Source organism: Andrographis paniculata, unplaced genomic scaffold, assembly GCF_009805555.1.
Source record: "Andrographis paniculata isolate CXL003 unplaced genomic scaffold, ASM980555v1 Contig77END, whole genome shotgun sequence".
Lineage (NCBI taxonomy): Eukaryota > Viridiplantae > Streptophyta > Magnoliopsida > Lamiales > Acanthaceae > Andrographis > Andrographis paniculata.
Window position 1 is genome coordinate 5,242,794 of NW_026137614.1, and position 16,983 is coordinate 5,259,776.

Consider the following 16,983-nt stretch of genomic DNA (forward strand, 5'->3'; position numbering starts at 1 on the left):
TGTTGACGGCGTGACAAAAAAAGATAAGGTTTGATTATATTGGGACAAAAAAAGATGAGTTTTGATTATATTGGGACTAAAATTTATATTAGGACCAAGAATGATGACTTATGGTTATACTGACACAAAAAATAATGAGTTTTGGTTATATTGAGACAAAAAATAATGAGTTTTGATTATATTGGGACTAAAATTTATATTATGACCAAGAATGATGACTTATGGTTATACTGACACAAAAAATAATGAGTTTTGGTTATATTGAGACTAAAATTGATAAAAAAAATTATATTATGACCAAGAATGATGAATTTTGGTTATATTGGGACAAAAAATGATAGAATTTTGATTATATTGAGATCAAAATTGTTAAAATTATTATTTTTGGACCAAAATTCAAATTAATCAATTTTGGTTATATTGAGACAAAAAATGATTTTTTTCCTAAACATATTATACACAAGCTCTAAGTCCTTAAGAGATAGTTAGGTGGTATGAAGATGGATACGTGATCGTGAGGTTATGGGTTCATCTATGGGTTCATCGATATGATATTTTGAATGTAAAATTAATTTTTAGTATGATATAAAAAATAAAAATTAAGTGTTTGATTTGATATTTTTTGAAAAAAAAAATTGTATAAATAGTAAAAATTCACACAAATCTTTCAAGGGTGTGTTTGTTTGGAGGTTTGGATTTTGAGTTGAGATTTGAATAGTAAAAATTTTGAATTTAAATAGTTGTATGATGTGATATAAATAGATATTGACGTGATGTTTGAATATAAAATTAATTTTTAGTATAATATAAAAAATAAAAAAATGAATTTAATTTAATGTTTTTGGGGAAAAAAATGAGATGAATAATGAAAGTTAAATCCATTCCCCAAACAAACACACCCTTGAATAAACACACCCTAAAAATACATCAAAATTAAATTACGTAAACAAAGTATATTAAAAATAAGGAAGAAAAAAAGAGAGAGAGAATGTGATATAAGAATAAGAGGAGGGAAGATAAGACGTGGAAGAAGAAAAAGGAGACGATGATGACGATGATGATGACGTTGAAAAAGTTGAGACTTGATGTAGAAGCCAAGCCAAAACAAAACAAAACGTTGGAATGAATGCAATAGCAATTGCAATACGTACTACGACTGGGGTGACGGCATCAGCGTTACTTTTACTTTTACATTTATTACTTACTAGTTGTACTTGCTGGAAAGATAGATATAGATTTGATTGATTGATTGAGACTCTTCTTCATCACTCACTATCAATAATAAACAATGGATGGATGGAAGGATCTCATTAATCACAAATTAATAAACAATCAATATAATTCAATCCACGAGATTAATAAACAATCAATTGTATTTGTAGGAGTCATTGTGAATCTGTGATGTTCCACTACTGCCCCGCCAAGCCCATCCATCCATCCATCCATCCCTTATTCATTACTACGAGTGAGCTTCTTTTTGTCAAATTTTACTATTTGAGTTCTATATGTCTTCTAAAAAAATATTATTTCGTAGAAAAATTTAATGATCGAAACTTGCCCTATTTATTCAATACTTATTATTATATATCTACGAGTCACACATAATCATAGAAATATTTGCAGACCACAACTAACACATAAGTAGTAGTATAGAAATATATAAATAATTAATCCATATACTATAAGCACCAGAAAAGGTCAAGCATTTTGACAGCTCGTTGGACTGGCATGGGGATTGAGCAGCAGCCGCACCACGTCACTACTTCCTCTTTGCCTGCCCTAATCGCTCATTATTATTATTATTATTAAGAAGAGCAACTACCACTATGTGTATAATTTTTATCCACGGGAATGGGAATATATGGGATGGGATGCGACTTTTTTTGTAGTAGGTCAACTCTGGTCTGGTGTTGACTTTTATTTCAATTGTTTTGGGGGAGCTATTCATTCATTCATTCATCCATTCTTGCGCTCTCTTCTGTTTATGTATCATGTATGTATGTATGTATGTATGTATGTATGTATGCATGTATGTATGTCCTGTCGTTGAACGAGGCCAAAGTCAAACAGCACCTCCAACATATATACTCCCTGACTAATGAAAGTTCATATTAAAAACAAAAAAACAAAACTTGCTCACCAACTTACATGCACATCTCCTAGACCTATGACCGATTGCATTTACTTACTACACACACATACACATCAGCACAGGTCAACCTGGCTTTATATAATTGCTCTCTGCCCAGTTCGGTCATGTAATGTTTGAAGTTATTTATTTAATTTTGAATTGGTTATAGCTCGACTCCCTCAAATTAGACAGACGATGGATGGATGACTAAATCAACCTTGCAAGAGAAGCAAACCAAGTTATTGATTTATTACCTTTCTATCTGTCTATCTAATACCGTGTTTTTAAGTTTTGGTAAGCAAGGGAAATATCATATATATATATATATATATCTCTCTCTCTCTATAGAAAAAAAGAATTTCCTCGTTGACCTCCTCCAATCCAAGGGTGGGTGTGTGATTAAAGAAAAAGTGAATATTGTAGACCAAAGGGAAGATATTCGTGAAACTTGGAAAACAAGTTTATTTATGGGAGAGATGCTTCTTTCTTTCTCTTCTTTTATTTGTCCATACAATTCAAACAATTATAATTATTATTATTATTATTGTTGTTGTTAGTAAGGGCGAGTCCAACCACGTGCCTGCCAGCATGTCATGTCAATGCCCCTCTCTCCCTCCCTCAGACCCGGATTCTCTCTCTCTCTCTCTCTCTCTCTCTCTCTCTCTCTCTCTCTCTCTCTCCCCCTCCTTGCTCCCTAATTCCTATGAATGCACTGCTATATATATACACACACACTAGCCCGATCCCGTTCTCATATTCCTGTAGCCAATTCAATTCAATTCCATCCAATCCAATCCAAGGTGTAGAGAAAACTCTCTCTACCTAGCCCCACCTTGCACTCATATTCCTCTAATTAACAATACCTACCGGAAGCAGAGAGCTGAGAGAGAGAGAGAGAGAGAGAGAGAGAGAGAGAGAGAGGCAACCAATACCAAAAGAAAGCCCCGCCTGTCTGAGTGTGCGTTGCATTGCGGCATTGCATGGGGGTACCTTTTCTATGCCCGCGGCACAGTGGTCCCTGTGATCTTCAAAATGGCTTCGAATCCGGTGGGAATGAGAACGAGTGCTTGCACCAGCAATCTGTAGATGATTCCAGAGGAGCAGTAGCATTAGCATTATTGGAGTTGGACTTGGACCCCCCGTCGTCGGTAATGGGTGATGGTTTGGATCCAAGCACACCGGAACCAAAACATGAGGCGGCCGCAATTAAGTTGCAGAAGGTTTACAAGAGCTTTCGGACGAGGAGAAATTTAGCAGATTGTGCGGTTTTGATCGAGCAGAGCTGCTGCTGCTGGTGGTGGAAGCTGTTAGATTTCGCGCAGCTCAAGCATAGTTCCGTCTCCTTCTTCGATCTCGGAAAGCGTGAGACCGCTGTTTCGCGCTGGTCCAGAGCAAGAACAAGGGCTGCCAAGGTAAATTCAATTCAGTTCGTTGTTATTAATATTCCCTTCTATCGATCATTTGTTTGTTCGCTCGTTCACATCGTGGTTTCTGTTAATCTGATGGGCATTTGTGTCTGGTGCAGGTTGGCAAGGGCTTGTCCAAGAATGGGAAGGCTCAGAAACTTGCTCTGCAGCATTGGCTAGAAGCTGTAAGTTGTAGTAGTACTACTTTTTTTTCCTTCGTTCGTCTGCAAGTATAGCAGATGACTGTATTTGTATGTTAAATCTGCATTGCTGACTGATTATGTCCTCACTTGGAGCAGATTGATCCTCGACATCGCTATGGCCACAATTTGCACTTCTATTATGTCCAGTGGTTGAATTCACAGAGCATGGAGCCCTTCTTCTACTGGTAACCAATCATTACTTGGCTAATCAAAATGCATTTCTATTCAAGAATTTGTGTGTGTATATATATTTATGCTGACTGAGTGGCTTCAAATCAATTCATGTGCAGGCTTGACATCGGAGAAGGAAAGGAGGTTAATCTGGTCGACAAATGTCCTCGGGCAAAGCTTCAGCAGCAGTGCATCAAGTATCTTGGCCCGGTATATATATGCTCTTATTTATTTATATATAAACTTCTTCATCATCATCCTGAAATTAATCCCAAATTTCTAATTAGACAGCAATGATCACTTACTGAGAATTTCTGTTTTTGTCCCATTGGTTTTGTTGATGCAGATGGAGAGAAAGGCATATGAGGTTGTGGTGGAGGGCGGGCAGCTTTTCTACAAGCAAACCGGGGAGGCCCTCGACACCACCAAAGAACCAAAGGGCTCCAAGTGGATCTTTGTCCTCAGTACATCAGGGAGTTTATACGCAGGGATGAAGAAGAAGGGGTCGTTTCAGCACTCCAGTTTCTTGGCTGGAGGAGCTACTCTGGCTGCTGGAAGGATCGTTGCTGAAAATGGAGTCTTGAAGGTCGGTATATAGATTATTTGCAACTTTGATTTTTATTTGTTTGTTTGTGTTATGAGGAGTGTATTGTATACGTATAGGTAGCCTTTGAATACTCTACTAATTTGAATTTGTTTTTGTTTTTGTTTTGATATAAACAGGCAGTGTGGCCTCACAGCGGTCATTACAGGCCAACTCCGGAGAATTTTCAGGACCTCTTGTCGTTTCTACGGGACAACAATGTGGATCTCACTGGTGTTAAGGTAGATTCGATTCTCCTTGTTCTGCTGGGTTCATCCATCCATCCATTCATCATATGCACGTTTTGGTTTTGTGAAATGGAAACTAACTAATGAGATCTTTAATTTGCACATCCAGCTCGAATCCACTGATGAAGAGGATGAGCAATCCGACGACGGAAACAAAAGAGGCGTATACCTGAGAAGTAACTCCTTTGAAGACGATGGTCATCGTGCCAAGACAGCAGAAGCAGAAGAAGAAGAAGAAGCAGAGACTGCCACTGCAGCAGCAACAGTAGGGGGGATGCCAGTGCCACCGTGTCCGAGCAGCAGCATATCTTCTTCTGCTGCTGCTGCTGCTGCTGCTGACAGTAGTGCAACCAGCATCATCAATATCCCCCGTGAGCCCCCCGCCGCCGCTATGATTCACCGGCCACACCCACACCCACACCCACACCAAGAAGTTATAATTATAAATAATTCCCGTGAATCAGCAGCAGCAGGTGCAGGGAAGCAGTGCAGCAGTTCAGGAGGAGGGGAAGCCCGCCTGAGAGACTACAACCCGTCCGGGCTCCTCCTGTCTCCCAGACCCAGTCCCAGTCCCAGAAGTAAATATCGCCATAGCCCCTCTTTAAGAAGATTAGACATCATCATCCCCCATACCCATACCCGTTGCGAGGCTGCTCCGGCTACTGCCACTGGCACCTATCTTTCTTGCAGCACTAGTCATGTGATGCAATACTCCTCCTCGTCCGTGGATCATCATCATCATCGATCACTCCAGTTTTTGAGCCGCAGCCCTCCGCCGGTTTCCTTTCTTTAAACATCGTGAACCCATTCTTATTACTATTATTTTTTATTCCTTTATTAGTTGTTGCTCATAGGGAGAATTCTTTTGACACTAATTAATACTATAGTTTTGGAGATAGGCAGGCCATTCTTTTTCTAATCACTGATGTACGCAACACAACACAGTTTTCCCCTTCTTTCACGTTCATGTTAAGGGATGTAAATTCTTTTAGAGGCCTGCAGGGTTGGTTATTATTAAACCCTGCCTCCCTGCCTGCCTGTTTCTCGAAAGGAGAAGATCCAATTTTTATTTGTCATTACTACTACAGCTTCCAATTAAGTTTTGTCAAGTCGTGTGTGTGGATGGATGGATCCATGTGGTTCTCCTCGAGTCCATGGAGGGAGTTCACAAGAACCACAAGTTTAAACTAAACAAACAAACAGAACTCCTGCAGATCCCTCCCTGCTGTTTCTTTAATCAATTACTACTAGTATTATTCTTGGGGACTGAGAAGTTACAACCAAACATCAATTTTATATTCAAGAACTGTCATGGTTCCCCTACTTCACGATGCACATTCTTGAGAGCTGTGTGATGCCGCAAAAACGCAAAAGGTACAGACAGAAAAGTTTAAAATCCCATGCAATAGGCATGATTTCTTCCCCATTTTAATTTATCAGCTGATGGAAAGATGTAATGCAAAGTCAAGGGAGGATGAGACAACATTAAAGTGTACCGTTCATTAAAGAAATTAAATAGTAAATTATTGGGAAACAGACCAGGTTGTACTGTCAAGCAGATCCCAAACCAAGGACAGTCACAAGTACACATATAGTACAAGATATCATCAAAATCTGCCTGCTGCAGGCTGCACTAATACACAAAATGTGTATGACCTCATGGATATACACACATATATAGAGAGAGAGAGGCTCAGTACATGAATGCTCTGCCATGGAGATTAATATCATTATTATTATTATCATCATCATCATTGTAAAGGGTTATTCCCAAACAAAACCTGCGGCTTGCAAGTTATTTTAAGAGTTTTTCTCTAATCCACTGCATGATTGATCCATATTCTTAGATGATTCCAGCTCCAATCATTTTAACTGAGACTTGCTTTGCTGGAACTGTGCACTATGTTTTCTTGGATTGGTTGTAATCTATAGATGCATCTGTATCATTTTATCAGCGGGGGAAAAAATCAAAGTGCTATTTTTGTTTTTTCTTGTGGGAATTGGATCGGTGAATCTCAAGGTTGGTGAAAGAGGAAACATCAAAATCTAAATGTGGAATATAGGTAGATTTCTTGTCCAAGCCAGATCTCTTTTCCATGTTACAAAAGTTTTCCAAGTAAGAAAAAAACTTCATTAGCCGAAGGGAAATTGATAAATTGTAGGCTGCAGACCTATATATATTTTTACTTACTGCCGCTGGGCTATAGGGTTTTAGGTTGATTGTTGATGGGCTTGGCCGGACAATATTGGGATCCATTTCCAGGCCCAATTGCTTGAGAGGTGCTGATGTCCTTCACTTTTTGTTGCATGTCACTACATCCAGGTCCAGCTAATATTTTCAAAACAATGAATCATTGCTGATTGCTGCAGCAAGCAGAGAGAGTGAATATGTGCATTCGTGGTATCATAGAATACTAAACTAACAATAATAATAATAATAATAATAATAATACAATCAAATGGGAGTCAGAGGTGATAGCAACTAGAGAGGTAGGCAAGTGGTCACCAAAGAGGCACTTTAGTATAGGCTTGTCCATTGGCATACATCCAACAAGAAATCCCTTGAAAATTAAACCTGTGAAAATTCCTGCCCTTGAAAGCCCTTGTTATATATTTATTTTATTCACTGCATTGGATCCTTTGGGATCCCTTGATCAATTAACTTCGGGGCATTTTTATTAAAATTCTCTTCATGTCAATCAATGGGCTCTCAATCTGAAGTTGAATTGTGGGGGAGACAACAAGCGAGTACGTTGATTTCTCGATTTGGAATGTTTGTTAGGGCAGCTAGCCTAGCTTAGCTAAGACACCATATTCATTTAATGCAGAAGCCTATGGCTGTTGCTGCCGGCTGCTCACCTTCCAGGCCTTTGCACAATTTATTAGCCTTTTCATGGATGGGTCCCAAATTAATCTCTTTCTCCACTCACTCCGCTGCTGCTGTATCGGTTTGCAATCGCGCTGTCGTTTTCCATGTGACCACACCGTGAGATTTCAAGATTATATTGATCATTAATGAACTAATTAAAGGTTTGATGGATTAAGCTACTCACAGTCATCCCCCATCACAACCACAACGATCTTCTTCATACCTCAAATGGACTAGACCCGGTCTATATATTAAAGGTGTTTGTTTGCTTGGATTCTCGATTAGTTAAATATGATACACTTAACAAATGCTTTGAATTTCGCGCGAATCGCAAGTAATTTAATAATTAAGAGGGGGCCTGGACAGCTGAGCTGACTGTGGTTGCCACTTTCTAAACAGCACGCTAATGATGTACTTAATCCAAGAAATAAAAGTATACATCACATGGAAAGCGAGGATAGGGTTGGTTTCCCACTGTTGCTAGTGGGAACAAACTCAGCCTCTACGAGAATCTTGGTTCTCTCAGAAAAGTATTTGAATCTTGTTTCCTTCTTCCTCCCCCATTATTACAAATCTCCTTCCAGTCGAGATTCAATTCTTCTTCCCCTTTTTTTTTTTGACAAAAAACTCCCTCTTTTCTAGCCCTTTCTCGTTTCGACTTTTCTCTTGGAAGGGGGAGGTACTCACTCTCTTCTCTGTTACTTCTTTTATATCGACACCTCCCTCTTGCACGCCCACGACGCCCCGTAAAAGTTGCTTTTTTTCTCGTTTGCAGCTGAAATGTTGGCTTCTGGATTCAACCACATGCTTTCTGTGTTTTCTTTCAAGAATTTCAACGGCAAGAGCTTGACCCAATGCTATGCGACTAGGTACTACTGTTTTGCTCCTCTTGTGCTGCTGCTACTTTTCTCTTGTGTGTTTTCCGGGGGGGTTTGTGGGGGTTCTACGACCGCTTCTGTGCCTCTCGGTTTCGTGCTTCATGCTTATGATAGAGACAAGTATTGGTTGTCTGAAAATGGGGCTTTTACCTTTGGTTTCCTGGAGATAGCTGGTGATGAGTTTGTAGTTGGAATTAAGTATAATTTAGGTGATAGATCTGTAAATTTACCTGTCTGGACTGTTGGGGCCGGCCTTAGAGTCGCTGCCAACGCTTCATTCAGCCTTGCCATGGATGGGAGGTTTGTGTTGATGAAGAACCCTAGTGGGATCATCCTTTGGAGCAGTAATACATCTAATTTGGATGTCCAAAAGGCCACCCTTTTGAACAACGGCAATTTAGTTCTGTTGAGTGGCAAAGATGAAGTTCTCTGGGAGAGTTTTAGCAGCCCCACAAACACTTTGCTTCCAGGCCAGACTCTGCGGTACCCTCAGAGCCTTAGAGCCCTTTCGACTAGATCAATCTCGAGTTACTATAGTTTGGTGATTAGCCCAGTGGGAGAGCTCGAACTGGTGTGGGAGCACAATGTGACTTATTGGAGGAGTCGCTTTAGCTCCAAGGAAGCGAGGTTTGAATCCAGTGGCTTCTTCGCATTGTATGATGATCGCCACCGCACTGTCTGGTCTGTGTCCCCGATCGATTACGAGGATACCTCTGTGAGTTTAAGACACCTCAGGATCGACCGTGATGGAAATTTGAGAATATATTCGTGGGATGACAAAAGTCACACTTGGAAAGGTGTATGGCAAGCTGTCCAAGATCAGTGCAATGTTTTTGGCTCGTGTGGTCTGTTCAGTGTTTGTGGATATAACTCCTCTGGCCCTGTGTGTGAGTGCTTGTCTCCTGATCCCTCGGACATGGGAGTGAGCAATGCTGCAGATTCCGGTTGCAGAAGATTGGTGGACTTGAGTAATTGCAAGATGCATTCAAGCATGTTCACCATGAAGCAGACGGTTCTCTACGGTCTGTACCCTTCACATGACAATGGGATGTTTTTGAGCGAACCCGCCTGCAGGGAGTACTGCTCCAACGACACCACGTGCATTGCAGCCACTTCGATGAATGATGGATCCGGGCTATGCACCATCAAGCGCACTAGCTTTTTAAGTGGGTTCAAGACTCCCTATATCCATGCTGTCTCTTTCTTGAAGGTATGCTCTGTTCCACAAGCTGCTGCCACTGAAGGCAATAATAAAGGTCATGGAAACAGAGGGTCGGATTCGTTTTCCGGGCTTTCCGTTGGAAGGCCGAGCATGAGAACTTTAATCGGGGCTATAGCACTAATAGCCTTGCTGACTGTGTCTGTAATCTTGAGCATACAGGTGCTGCTCTTCTGGCTTCTGTATCGGAGACGAAATCTCAAGGCTCGGGCAAGGATTCCTTTCGGGAAGGACACACGAATGAATCCGCACTACAGCATACTGATACGGTTATCATATGAAGAAATAAAGGAAGTGACTAACGACTTTGCAGTTCCACTGGGAACCTCAGCTTTCAAAGGTGTACTCCCAAACAAAGCACCCGTGGTTGTAAAACGAATCAAGGGTGTGGCCGTTTCGGAGAAGGAGTTTCGCATTGCAATTGCTACACTTAATGGGACACATCACCGGAATCTTGCGTCTGTTAAGGGCTTTTGTTATGAACCAGCGAACAAGTTGTTGGTGTATGAGTATGTTCCAAATGGTTCTTTAGATGAGTGGATTTTGGGGACGAAGGAGGACCAAAGTGGATATGTTTGGCAGAAAAAGCTTGAGATTGTTCTCGGGGTGGCTCGGGCCATCGCTTACCTGCACACAGAATGTCAGAAATGCATCACTCACGGCAGCTTGAAGCTCGAGAACATCCTCCTTGATGAAAATATGGTTGCAAAAGTGACAAATTTTGGAGTTGAGGACCTTGTCATGAAGCAAACTGCTGCTGCTGCTGCTGCTGCTGCTTCGGCTTCCGAGTCCCCATCGGAGCGAGACATCTTCATGCTGGGACTGGTATTCCTCCAAATAGTTACGCAGAAAAGGGAGGTTGTGGGGGAGAATGTGCAGCAAGTACTTGAGCGGGCGAATCAGCAGAAACTGGGGAGCAGCAGCGACAGTTTGCAAGGTGGGATAGAGAGGATCACCAGAATATCCTTCTGGTGCATGCAGGACCAACCTTTCCTGAGACCTTCGATAGGGGAAGTGGTGAAGGTGCTGGAAGGCACGCTGTCAGTGGATCGACCGCCGTCATGTTCAGCTCGAACTTACAATGGTGTGATGATTGATACCACCGAAGAAATAGAATCAGAGTGCTAATGGAAATGGAAATAGAAATGAAACCTTCCCTTGCCATCCCATTTAGGCTAGCTTAGCTTAGCTACCTCAGGCATTGACTCTGTTCTTTATGTATAGGAGTAGCCTAGGGATTGATTGTTTTGTTGTTTAGTGTTTTTGGGAGGAAGGGAATGGAATTGTGGAATGAATGTACATGCATGCGTATCCATCCATCCAGCTTGCTTGCTAATCTTGTGTGTGGCAGTGCGTACGTAAAACAACACCATGTTGGGATTTTTGCATAATTCTTCTATATCTATCTATATATGTGTTTTAATTTCAAGGTTTAATGTGAAATGCATGGTAACAAGATAAAATAGATAGGAAGAGGAATTAAAAGTCTTCGTTGTCAAGCGAAGAGGTATCTGGTAAATTTGTTTGCTTTGCTTTGCTTTGCTTACAGGTAGGAGTGCAAAGAGTGAGTGAGTGAAGGCAGGCAGAGAGAGGGCTGCTGTTGTACAGTTGCACTTGTGGAGGATTCATACTCATGGCATGGCAGGCAGCACATTCATCATTCACGCACTGCACTGCAACTATCAATTAATTCTACGCAGCGCCCTTCTCTGATTGTTGACATCTTGTTTATCCCTCGTTGTTTAAGATTGATACATGTATTCTGTAGATTATTACTAATATAATAAATACACTATGTGTGTGTATGTGTATGTACCACGATACTCTGTCTCAAGGATCGGAGGAGCCAGGTCTGTTGGTTTGCAGTATAATTTTTAAAATACTTAAATATATATTCTAATTTTTTTTTTAATTATATATAGTCAATTTATTTTAAAATTATCAATATTCCTAATTACATCAAAATATATATATGCATATAATAGTTAACTATCATTAAATTAATTGTTCCAAAACAGAGATAGAGAAAATATATGAAAGATTTTTAAACCGCTTTTCTATAAACATTCACTCACTCATTTTCGAATATAAATTTCCTCTGAAATTGTACAAATTAAATAATCACAATTTTTAGTTATCATTGCACTATTTCCACAACTTGTAAATAATTACATCCTTATCTTTTGAAAAAATTATATATTTTCCCACATGTTCCGAGACATTAGGTAGAAGACTCAAGACCTTTCTACACCAAATAAGAAGATATATCCTTATTTTTACAAAATTATTTGTCATCAATAGACTTCTCTTCATAAGTTTGAGAACCACGACTTTTGTTCCGGCAACCCTTAGACTCTTTCTCTTTGCCCTCGTCAAGTAGACTTTCTTTCATATATACCTTGTTATCATTTTTATATTTTATTTATTTCGTCAGAAAAATATATTTTACATATTTATAGAAGTCGTTATGTACGTTTGGCCGCACATGACCACGCGTGATGTAAACGTGTGGTCAAATGACATAAATAAATATTTTTTTAAACATATAGATATATTTTGCCAATAATATAAATAAATGACAAAAATAATAATCGAATGACGGATATATATAGAGAATATTTTTTTTACAATTTTCTTCTTATAAAATATATTTTTGACTGAGTAACAATTAAAAAATAAAATTTTATTGTATATAATTATATAATTTGGTATTAAAATATTTATTATATATTATATTAATAAGTTTATTTTTTTAAATAAATATAATATATTGTGCTCAAAATTATATTCTATTATATATAATTATATCATTTGTATTAATATATTATTTGTTTTATATAAATATAGGGTTTGTTCTTTTTACTTAAAATTTTTTAAATTTTATCGTTTTTTTAAAAAAAATATATTATGTTTTTCTTTTTCAAAATATTCCACCAAATATTATTTTTATATCAAATTTAAACTAATTTTTATAGTGATTTGATTGAATCGATTGAATAATTTTTATATTAAAATATAAAAAAATAATTTAATATAAGTTATTTATTTATTGTGGACGACGACGATGCTGTTCTGTCGCCGACGATATCCGTCGTCTTTATTTTATTTATTCGTGCAGCAGGAATGAGTTAATTAATTAATTAAAGACGATCGAGAGTGAAAACAACGATATCATCTCGTTTGCCATGGAAGCTCTCAAAGCTTCCGCTTTTCCTCCGCGACACCGCTCATTCTTCTCCCCAATAGCTGCTGCTCCCTGTCCCACCTCCCCCCGTTTACCGATCCCCGTTTGGCTTTTGCACACTCCATCAATCAAACACCGCCGATCCACCACGCCCCTCCCATTCCCCGCAATCCGTCGCAATAGAAGGAGCTTCAAGATTTGCACCGCCGTTACTCCCACTGCCCCGTCGACCCAAGAGTCCTTCTCACCCGAAAGCGAGGGTGAGAAGTTTGATTGGTATGCACAGTGGTACCCTGTTGTGCCGATATGCGACCTGGACAAGAGGAGGCCGCACGCTAAAACCGTGCTGGGATTGGATATAGTGATTTGGTACGACAGGAATGAGGATGCGTGGAAGGTGTTCGACGACAGTTGCCCTCACCGATTGGCTCCACTATCTGAGGGGAGGATTGATCAGTGGGGCAGATTGCAGTGTGTTTACCACGGGTGGTGCTTCGGCGGCTCCGGTGACTGCAAATTTATTCCTCAAGCCCCTCGGGATGGCCCTCCGGTATTCACCTCTATCTTTCTATGGATTGATCGTTGATAGATAGATAAGTAGACGTGAACCATACCTACATATATTCTTTCTATGAGGTGATTGAGTGATCCTCATTTTACTCTGTTTTTGTTTGTTCTTAACTTTCCACTGTTTTCCAGATTCACACTTCCAAGAAAGCGTGCGTAGCTGTTTACCCAAGCTGTGTTCAAAATGGCATCCTTTGGTTCTGGCCAAATTCTGATCCACAGCACCAAGACATACTATCTAGGAAGAGGCCTCACTACATTCCTGAACTGGATGATCCATCATACACGGATTTGATGATCTGCAGAGACATCCCATATGGGTATTCTTCTAACTTTTCCTTGTGCCATTTTTAATCCAATACTACCTGTTTACTAAATACTAAGCTGCCAATCATCATGCAAATTGCTCTCCCTGCATTTACCATGAACTGAATGGTGAAAAAACAGTAGCAAAATGACATTTGCTGTAATTCTAACTTGGGATAGATTCTAGGTATGAAGTTCTTATTGAGAATCTTATGGATCCTGCCCACGTTCCATATGCACATTATGGCATCATGAGAATGGCAAAAGTGCCTGAGAGATAAGTAAATCTATGCAAGCCTTTTGATTTACATTTTTAGCTTACATGTATTCCATATTGCTGGTGGTATGCTGATGGTAAGTGTTCGCTCTGCACTTTGAAGGCCGATAGAGAAGGGGGCAGACCTATGGAAATAAGCATTCAGAAACTAGATGTAAATGGATTTACTGCAAAGCAAGTTTTTGGGGAAAACTATTTTATCCCACCTTGTCTTTACTATGGATTTTTCAGTCCAGGAGGGAATCAAAACATGAACAAAACTTCTGCTGCTGGAACCAAGAAAGTATGAATTAATGAACTTTCTTCAAGCACTAGTATTCTATGTCATTTTTCTTCCTGATTTTAGCAGTATACATTGCCATGTGTGCAGGATTTAGTTCCAAGTGTTCCCTCCCAGAAAAGAGCTCTTCTAATTTTCTATTGCGTGCCTGTCAGTCCGGGAAATAGTAGAGTGATCTTTGCGTCTCCTAGAAATTTTGCTGTTTGGGTAGAAAGAATTTTCCCACGTTGGATATTTCATATTGGACAAAACTTAATCCTAGATTCAGATCTCTATCTTCTTCATGTTGAGGTGAAGCTCTCTCTCTCATTTACTGCTATATTTGGGTTTTCTACTTTGTTTTGACTAGCTGGAAGGCTGTGATCAGATTGTTTTTATGACCTCTAAGAATATTTAGTTTGATTATTTGCTATAGCCAACAGATTACTCAAATAGGTATGAAAGAAGTGAAAATTTTATGAATTTAATTTTAGATTAGATATATATGTTTAGAGGCCTCCATCACCATGCCTACAATTACATGGTTCAGCCCTATCATGTAGATCTGAGAAGACTAAGAAGTACAATCTTGGCATTGCTCGTTACATGACTGAAAATTTGGGAACTGATCATGTATTTGATTGAGGATTGATTAGATAAATATTGCATGATCGATCTATCAGGAGCGTAAGCTGATGGAGGTTGGGTCTATCAATTGGCATAAATCTTGCTATGTTCCAACCAAGGCAGACGCCCTTGTGGTGGCCTTCAGGAGGTGGCTAAACAAGTATGGGGGCACTCAAGTCGATTGGCGGAATAAATTCAGTGGAGTGTTGCCACCCACCCCTCCTCGAGAACAGCTCTTTGACAGGTGAGTCCCAATCCAAGGTGGTGTGTGTCCCATGTTCTTGACATCTATCTATCTATCTATCTACTTGTTCATTTTCCTGAAACTGGAAATCTTCCTGATTCGCCAGGTTCTGGTCTCATACTGTGAAGTGTAGAAGCTGCGATGCTGCATATAAAAGTCTGAGCGTAATGGAGCATGTACTGCAGGTTGCCTCCATTGGTTTGATCGTAATAGTTGCAGCGGCCAAGCAGGGTTCTGTGTCGGTAGCTGCGAGATATGGGTTGGGTTTTGGGGCTGTGTTATGCCTGGTGGCGTCGAAGTGGCTGTCGCATTTTGTGTACAAAACTTTCCGATACCACGACTACGACCATGCCTTCCGGTGAATGCCATGGAGAAGATGGAATGCACATGATGTTGTTTATGTTCGGACTATTATTGTGTTATATCGATGGATTGTTACAACAACAATATGTGTTTTTTTTTTTTTTTTCTTATAACATGAGAACCCGCAGCTGCTATCGAAAATGCGCACCGGGTAAATCTTCAATCGAACTTAATACCCTACAAATTAGGCCCGACAAGTCACATTAGACGAATCATGTGTGGCAGGTTACATGCACCATCGGGATTATTCCATGACCTCACGTGACAACTGTTGTAACCAAGTGATAACAAATAATTTTACTTCAGATGATCTTATTGAAGAAGCATACTGCCATATATATAGGCATACACATGAACCCAACTCAACAGCTAACTCAACAACTAACAGCTAGAAATAAGAAGAAAAGATAGAACCAACTCTAGTACTTATTCAAAACTCAAAAACAGACTAAGACTCAGTCTTACGACCATTATTAAAAAACACATGTGCACTAGCTTCAATATCTTCCCCTAAACTGAACCAAGTCTAGTTCAGTTTACTTCCTTCGCACCCAATAATCCCCGCAGCTTGCAAAAATCTTCCAACTTGATTGGCTTCGTCATTATATCAGCTAACTGATCCTTAGTGCAACAGAATACCAACTTCAGTTCCTCTTGATTAACCAAATCTCTTAAGTAATGGTATCTAACATCGATATGCTTTGTTCTCCTATGCATAACTGGATTTTCTGATAACTTTATGGTTGATGTGTTATCACACATAACTTCAATTGCACCTTCTTGTTTTTCATCCAAATCTTTAAGTAAACCTTTGAGCCATTAGCAGTGGCAAGCACAGTTAGTTGCTGCTATATACTCTGCTTCAGTAGATGAGAGAGTGACAATTTCTTGTTTTCTTGAACTCCAATTTATAGCAACTCCACCGTACAAATATACATAGCTAGAGGTACACTTTCTATCTTCCACATCTCTTGCATAATCGCTGTCAGTGAAAACCTTTAGTTTTTCACTTGAGTTCCTCCCATAAAGTATCCCATAAGTGGTTGTTCCCTTCAAGTATTTCAACACTCTTTTCGCTGCATTCAAATGCTCCAACCTTGGCCTTGACATGAATCTTGCTAACAAGCACACTACATAAGTTAAATCTGGCCTTGTAACAGTAACATACATAAGACTTCCTATTAGTTTCTTGTATCTTGTTGGAACAATTTCCTCCCCCTCTCCTTCCTTGGTAAGGACAGCACCTGGTACAATTGGATTATCAACGGGATGACTTTCTTGCATTTGAAATCTTTCAACAATTTCTTTGGTGTACTTCTTCTGACTGATATGAATTCCATCTTCAATTTGCTTTACCTCCACACTTAGGAAATACTTCATCATGCCAAGATCGGTCATTTCAAACTCCCTTTTCATAGAATTTTTAAAACCTTTACAGATCATAACAT

General features: G+C 39.6%; 3 protein-coding genes across 3 annotated transcripts; all 3 read left to right on the forward strand.

Moving 5' to 3' along the window:
- The first annotated feature begins 2,967 nt into the window (after window positions 1-2,967).
- Window positions 2,968-5,786, forward strand: LOC127239342 (IQ domain-containing protein IQM2-like). The gene is made up of 7 exons (XM_051257438.1): window positions 2,968-3,543; window positions 3,657-3,722; window positions 3,837-3,925; window positions 4,031-4,121; window positions 4,258-4,497; window positions 4,635-4,736; window positions 4,852-5,786. The coding sequence occupies exons 1-7, from the start codon at window positions 3,112-3,114 to the stop codon at window positions 5,533-5,535; spliced, it is 1,704 nt and encodes a 567-aa protein (XP_051113395.1). The 5' UTR covers window positions 2,968-3,111; the 3' UTR covers window positions 5,536-5,786.
- Window positions 5,787-8,082: 2,296 nt separating this feature from the next.
- LOC127239390 (G-type lectin S-receptor-like serine/threonine-protein kinase SD3-1) lies at window positions 8,083-11,009 on the forward strand. Its single transcript, XM_051257504.1, has 2 exons — window positions 8,083-8,290; window positions 8,387-11,009. The coding sequence occupies exon 2, from the start codon at window positions 8,392-8,394 to the stop codon at window positions 10,834-10,836; it is 2,445 nt and encodes an 814-aa protein (XP_051113461.1). The 5' UTR covers window positions 8,083-8,290; window positions 8,387-8,391; the 3' UTR covers window positions 10,837-11,009.
- Window positions 11,010-12,833: 1,824 nt separating this feature from the next.
- LOC127239368 (protochlorophyllide-dependent translocon component 52, chloroplastic) lies at window positions 12,834-15,858 on the forward strand. The gene is made up of 7 exons (XM_051257477.1): window positions 12,834-13,442; window positions 13,592-13,779; window positions 13,953-14,042; window positions 14,139-14,325; window positions 14,413-14,613; window positions 14,985-15,172; window positions 15,279-15,858. The coding sequence occupies exons 1-7, from the start codon at window positions 12,894-12,896 to the stop codon at window positions 15,532-15,534; spliced, it is 1,659 nt and encodes a 552-aa protein (XP_051113434.1). The 5' UTR covers window positions 12,834-12,893; the 3' UTR covers window positions 15,535-15,858.
- The last annotated feature ends 1,125 nt before the right edge of the window (window positions 15,859-16,983 follow it).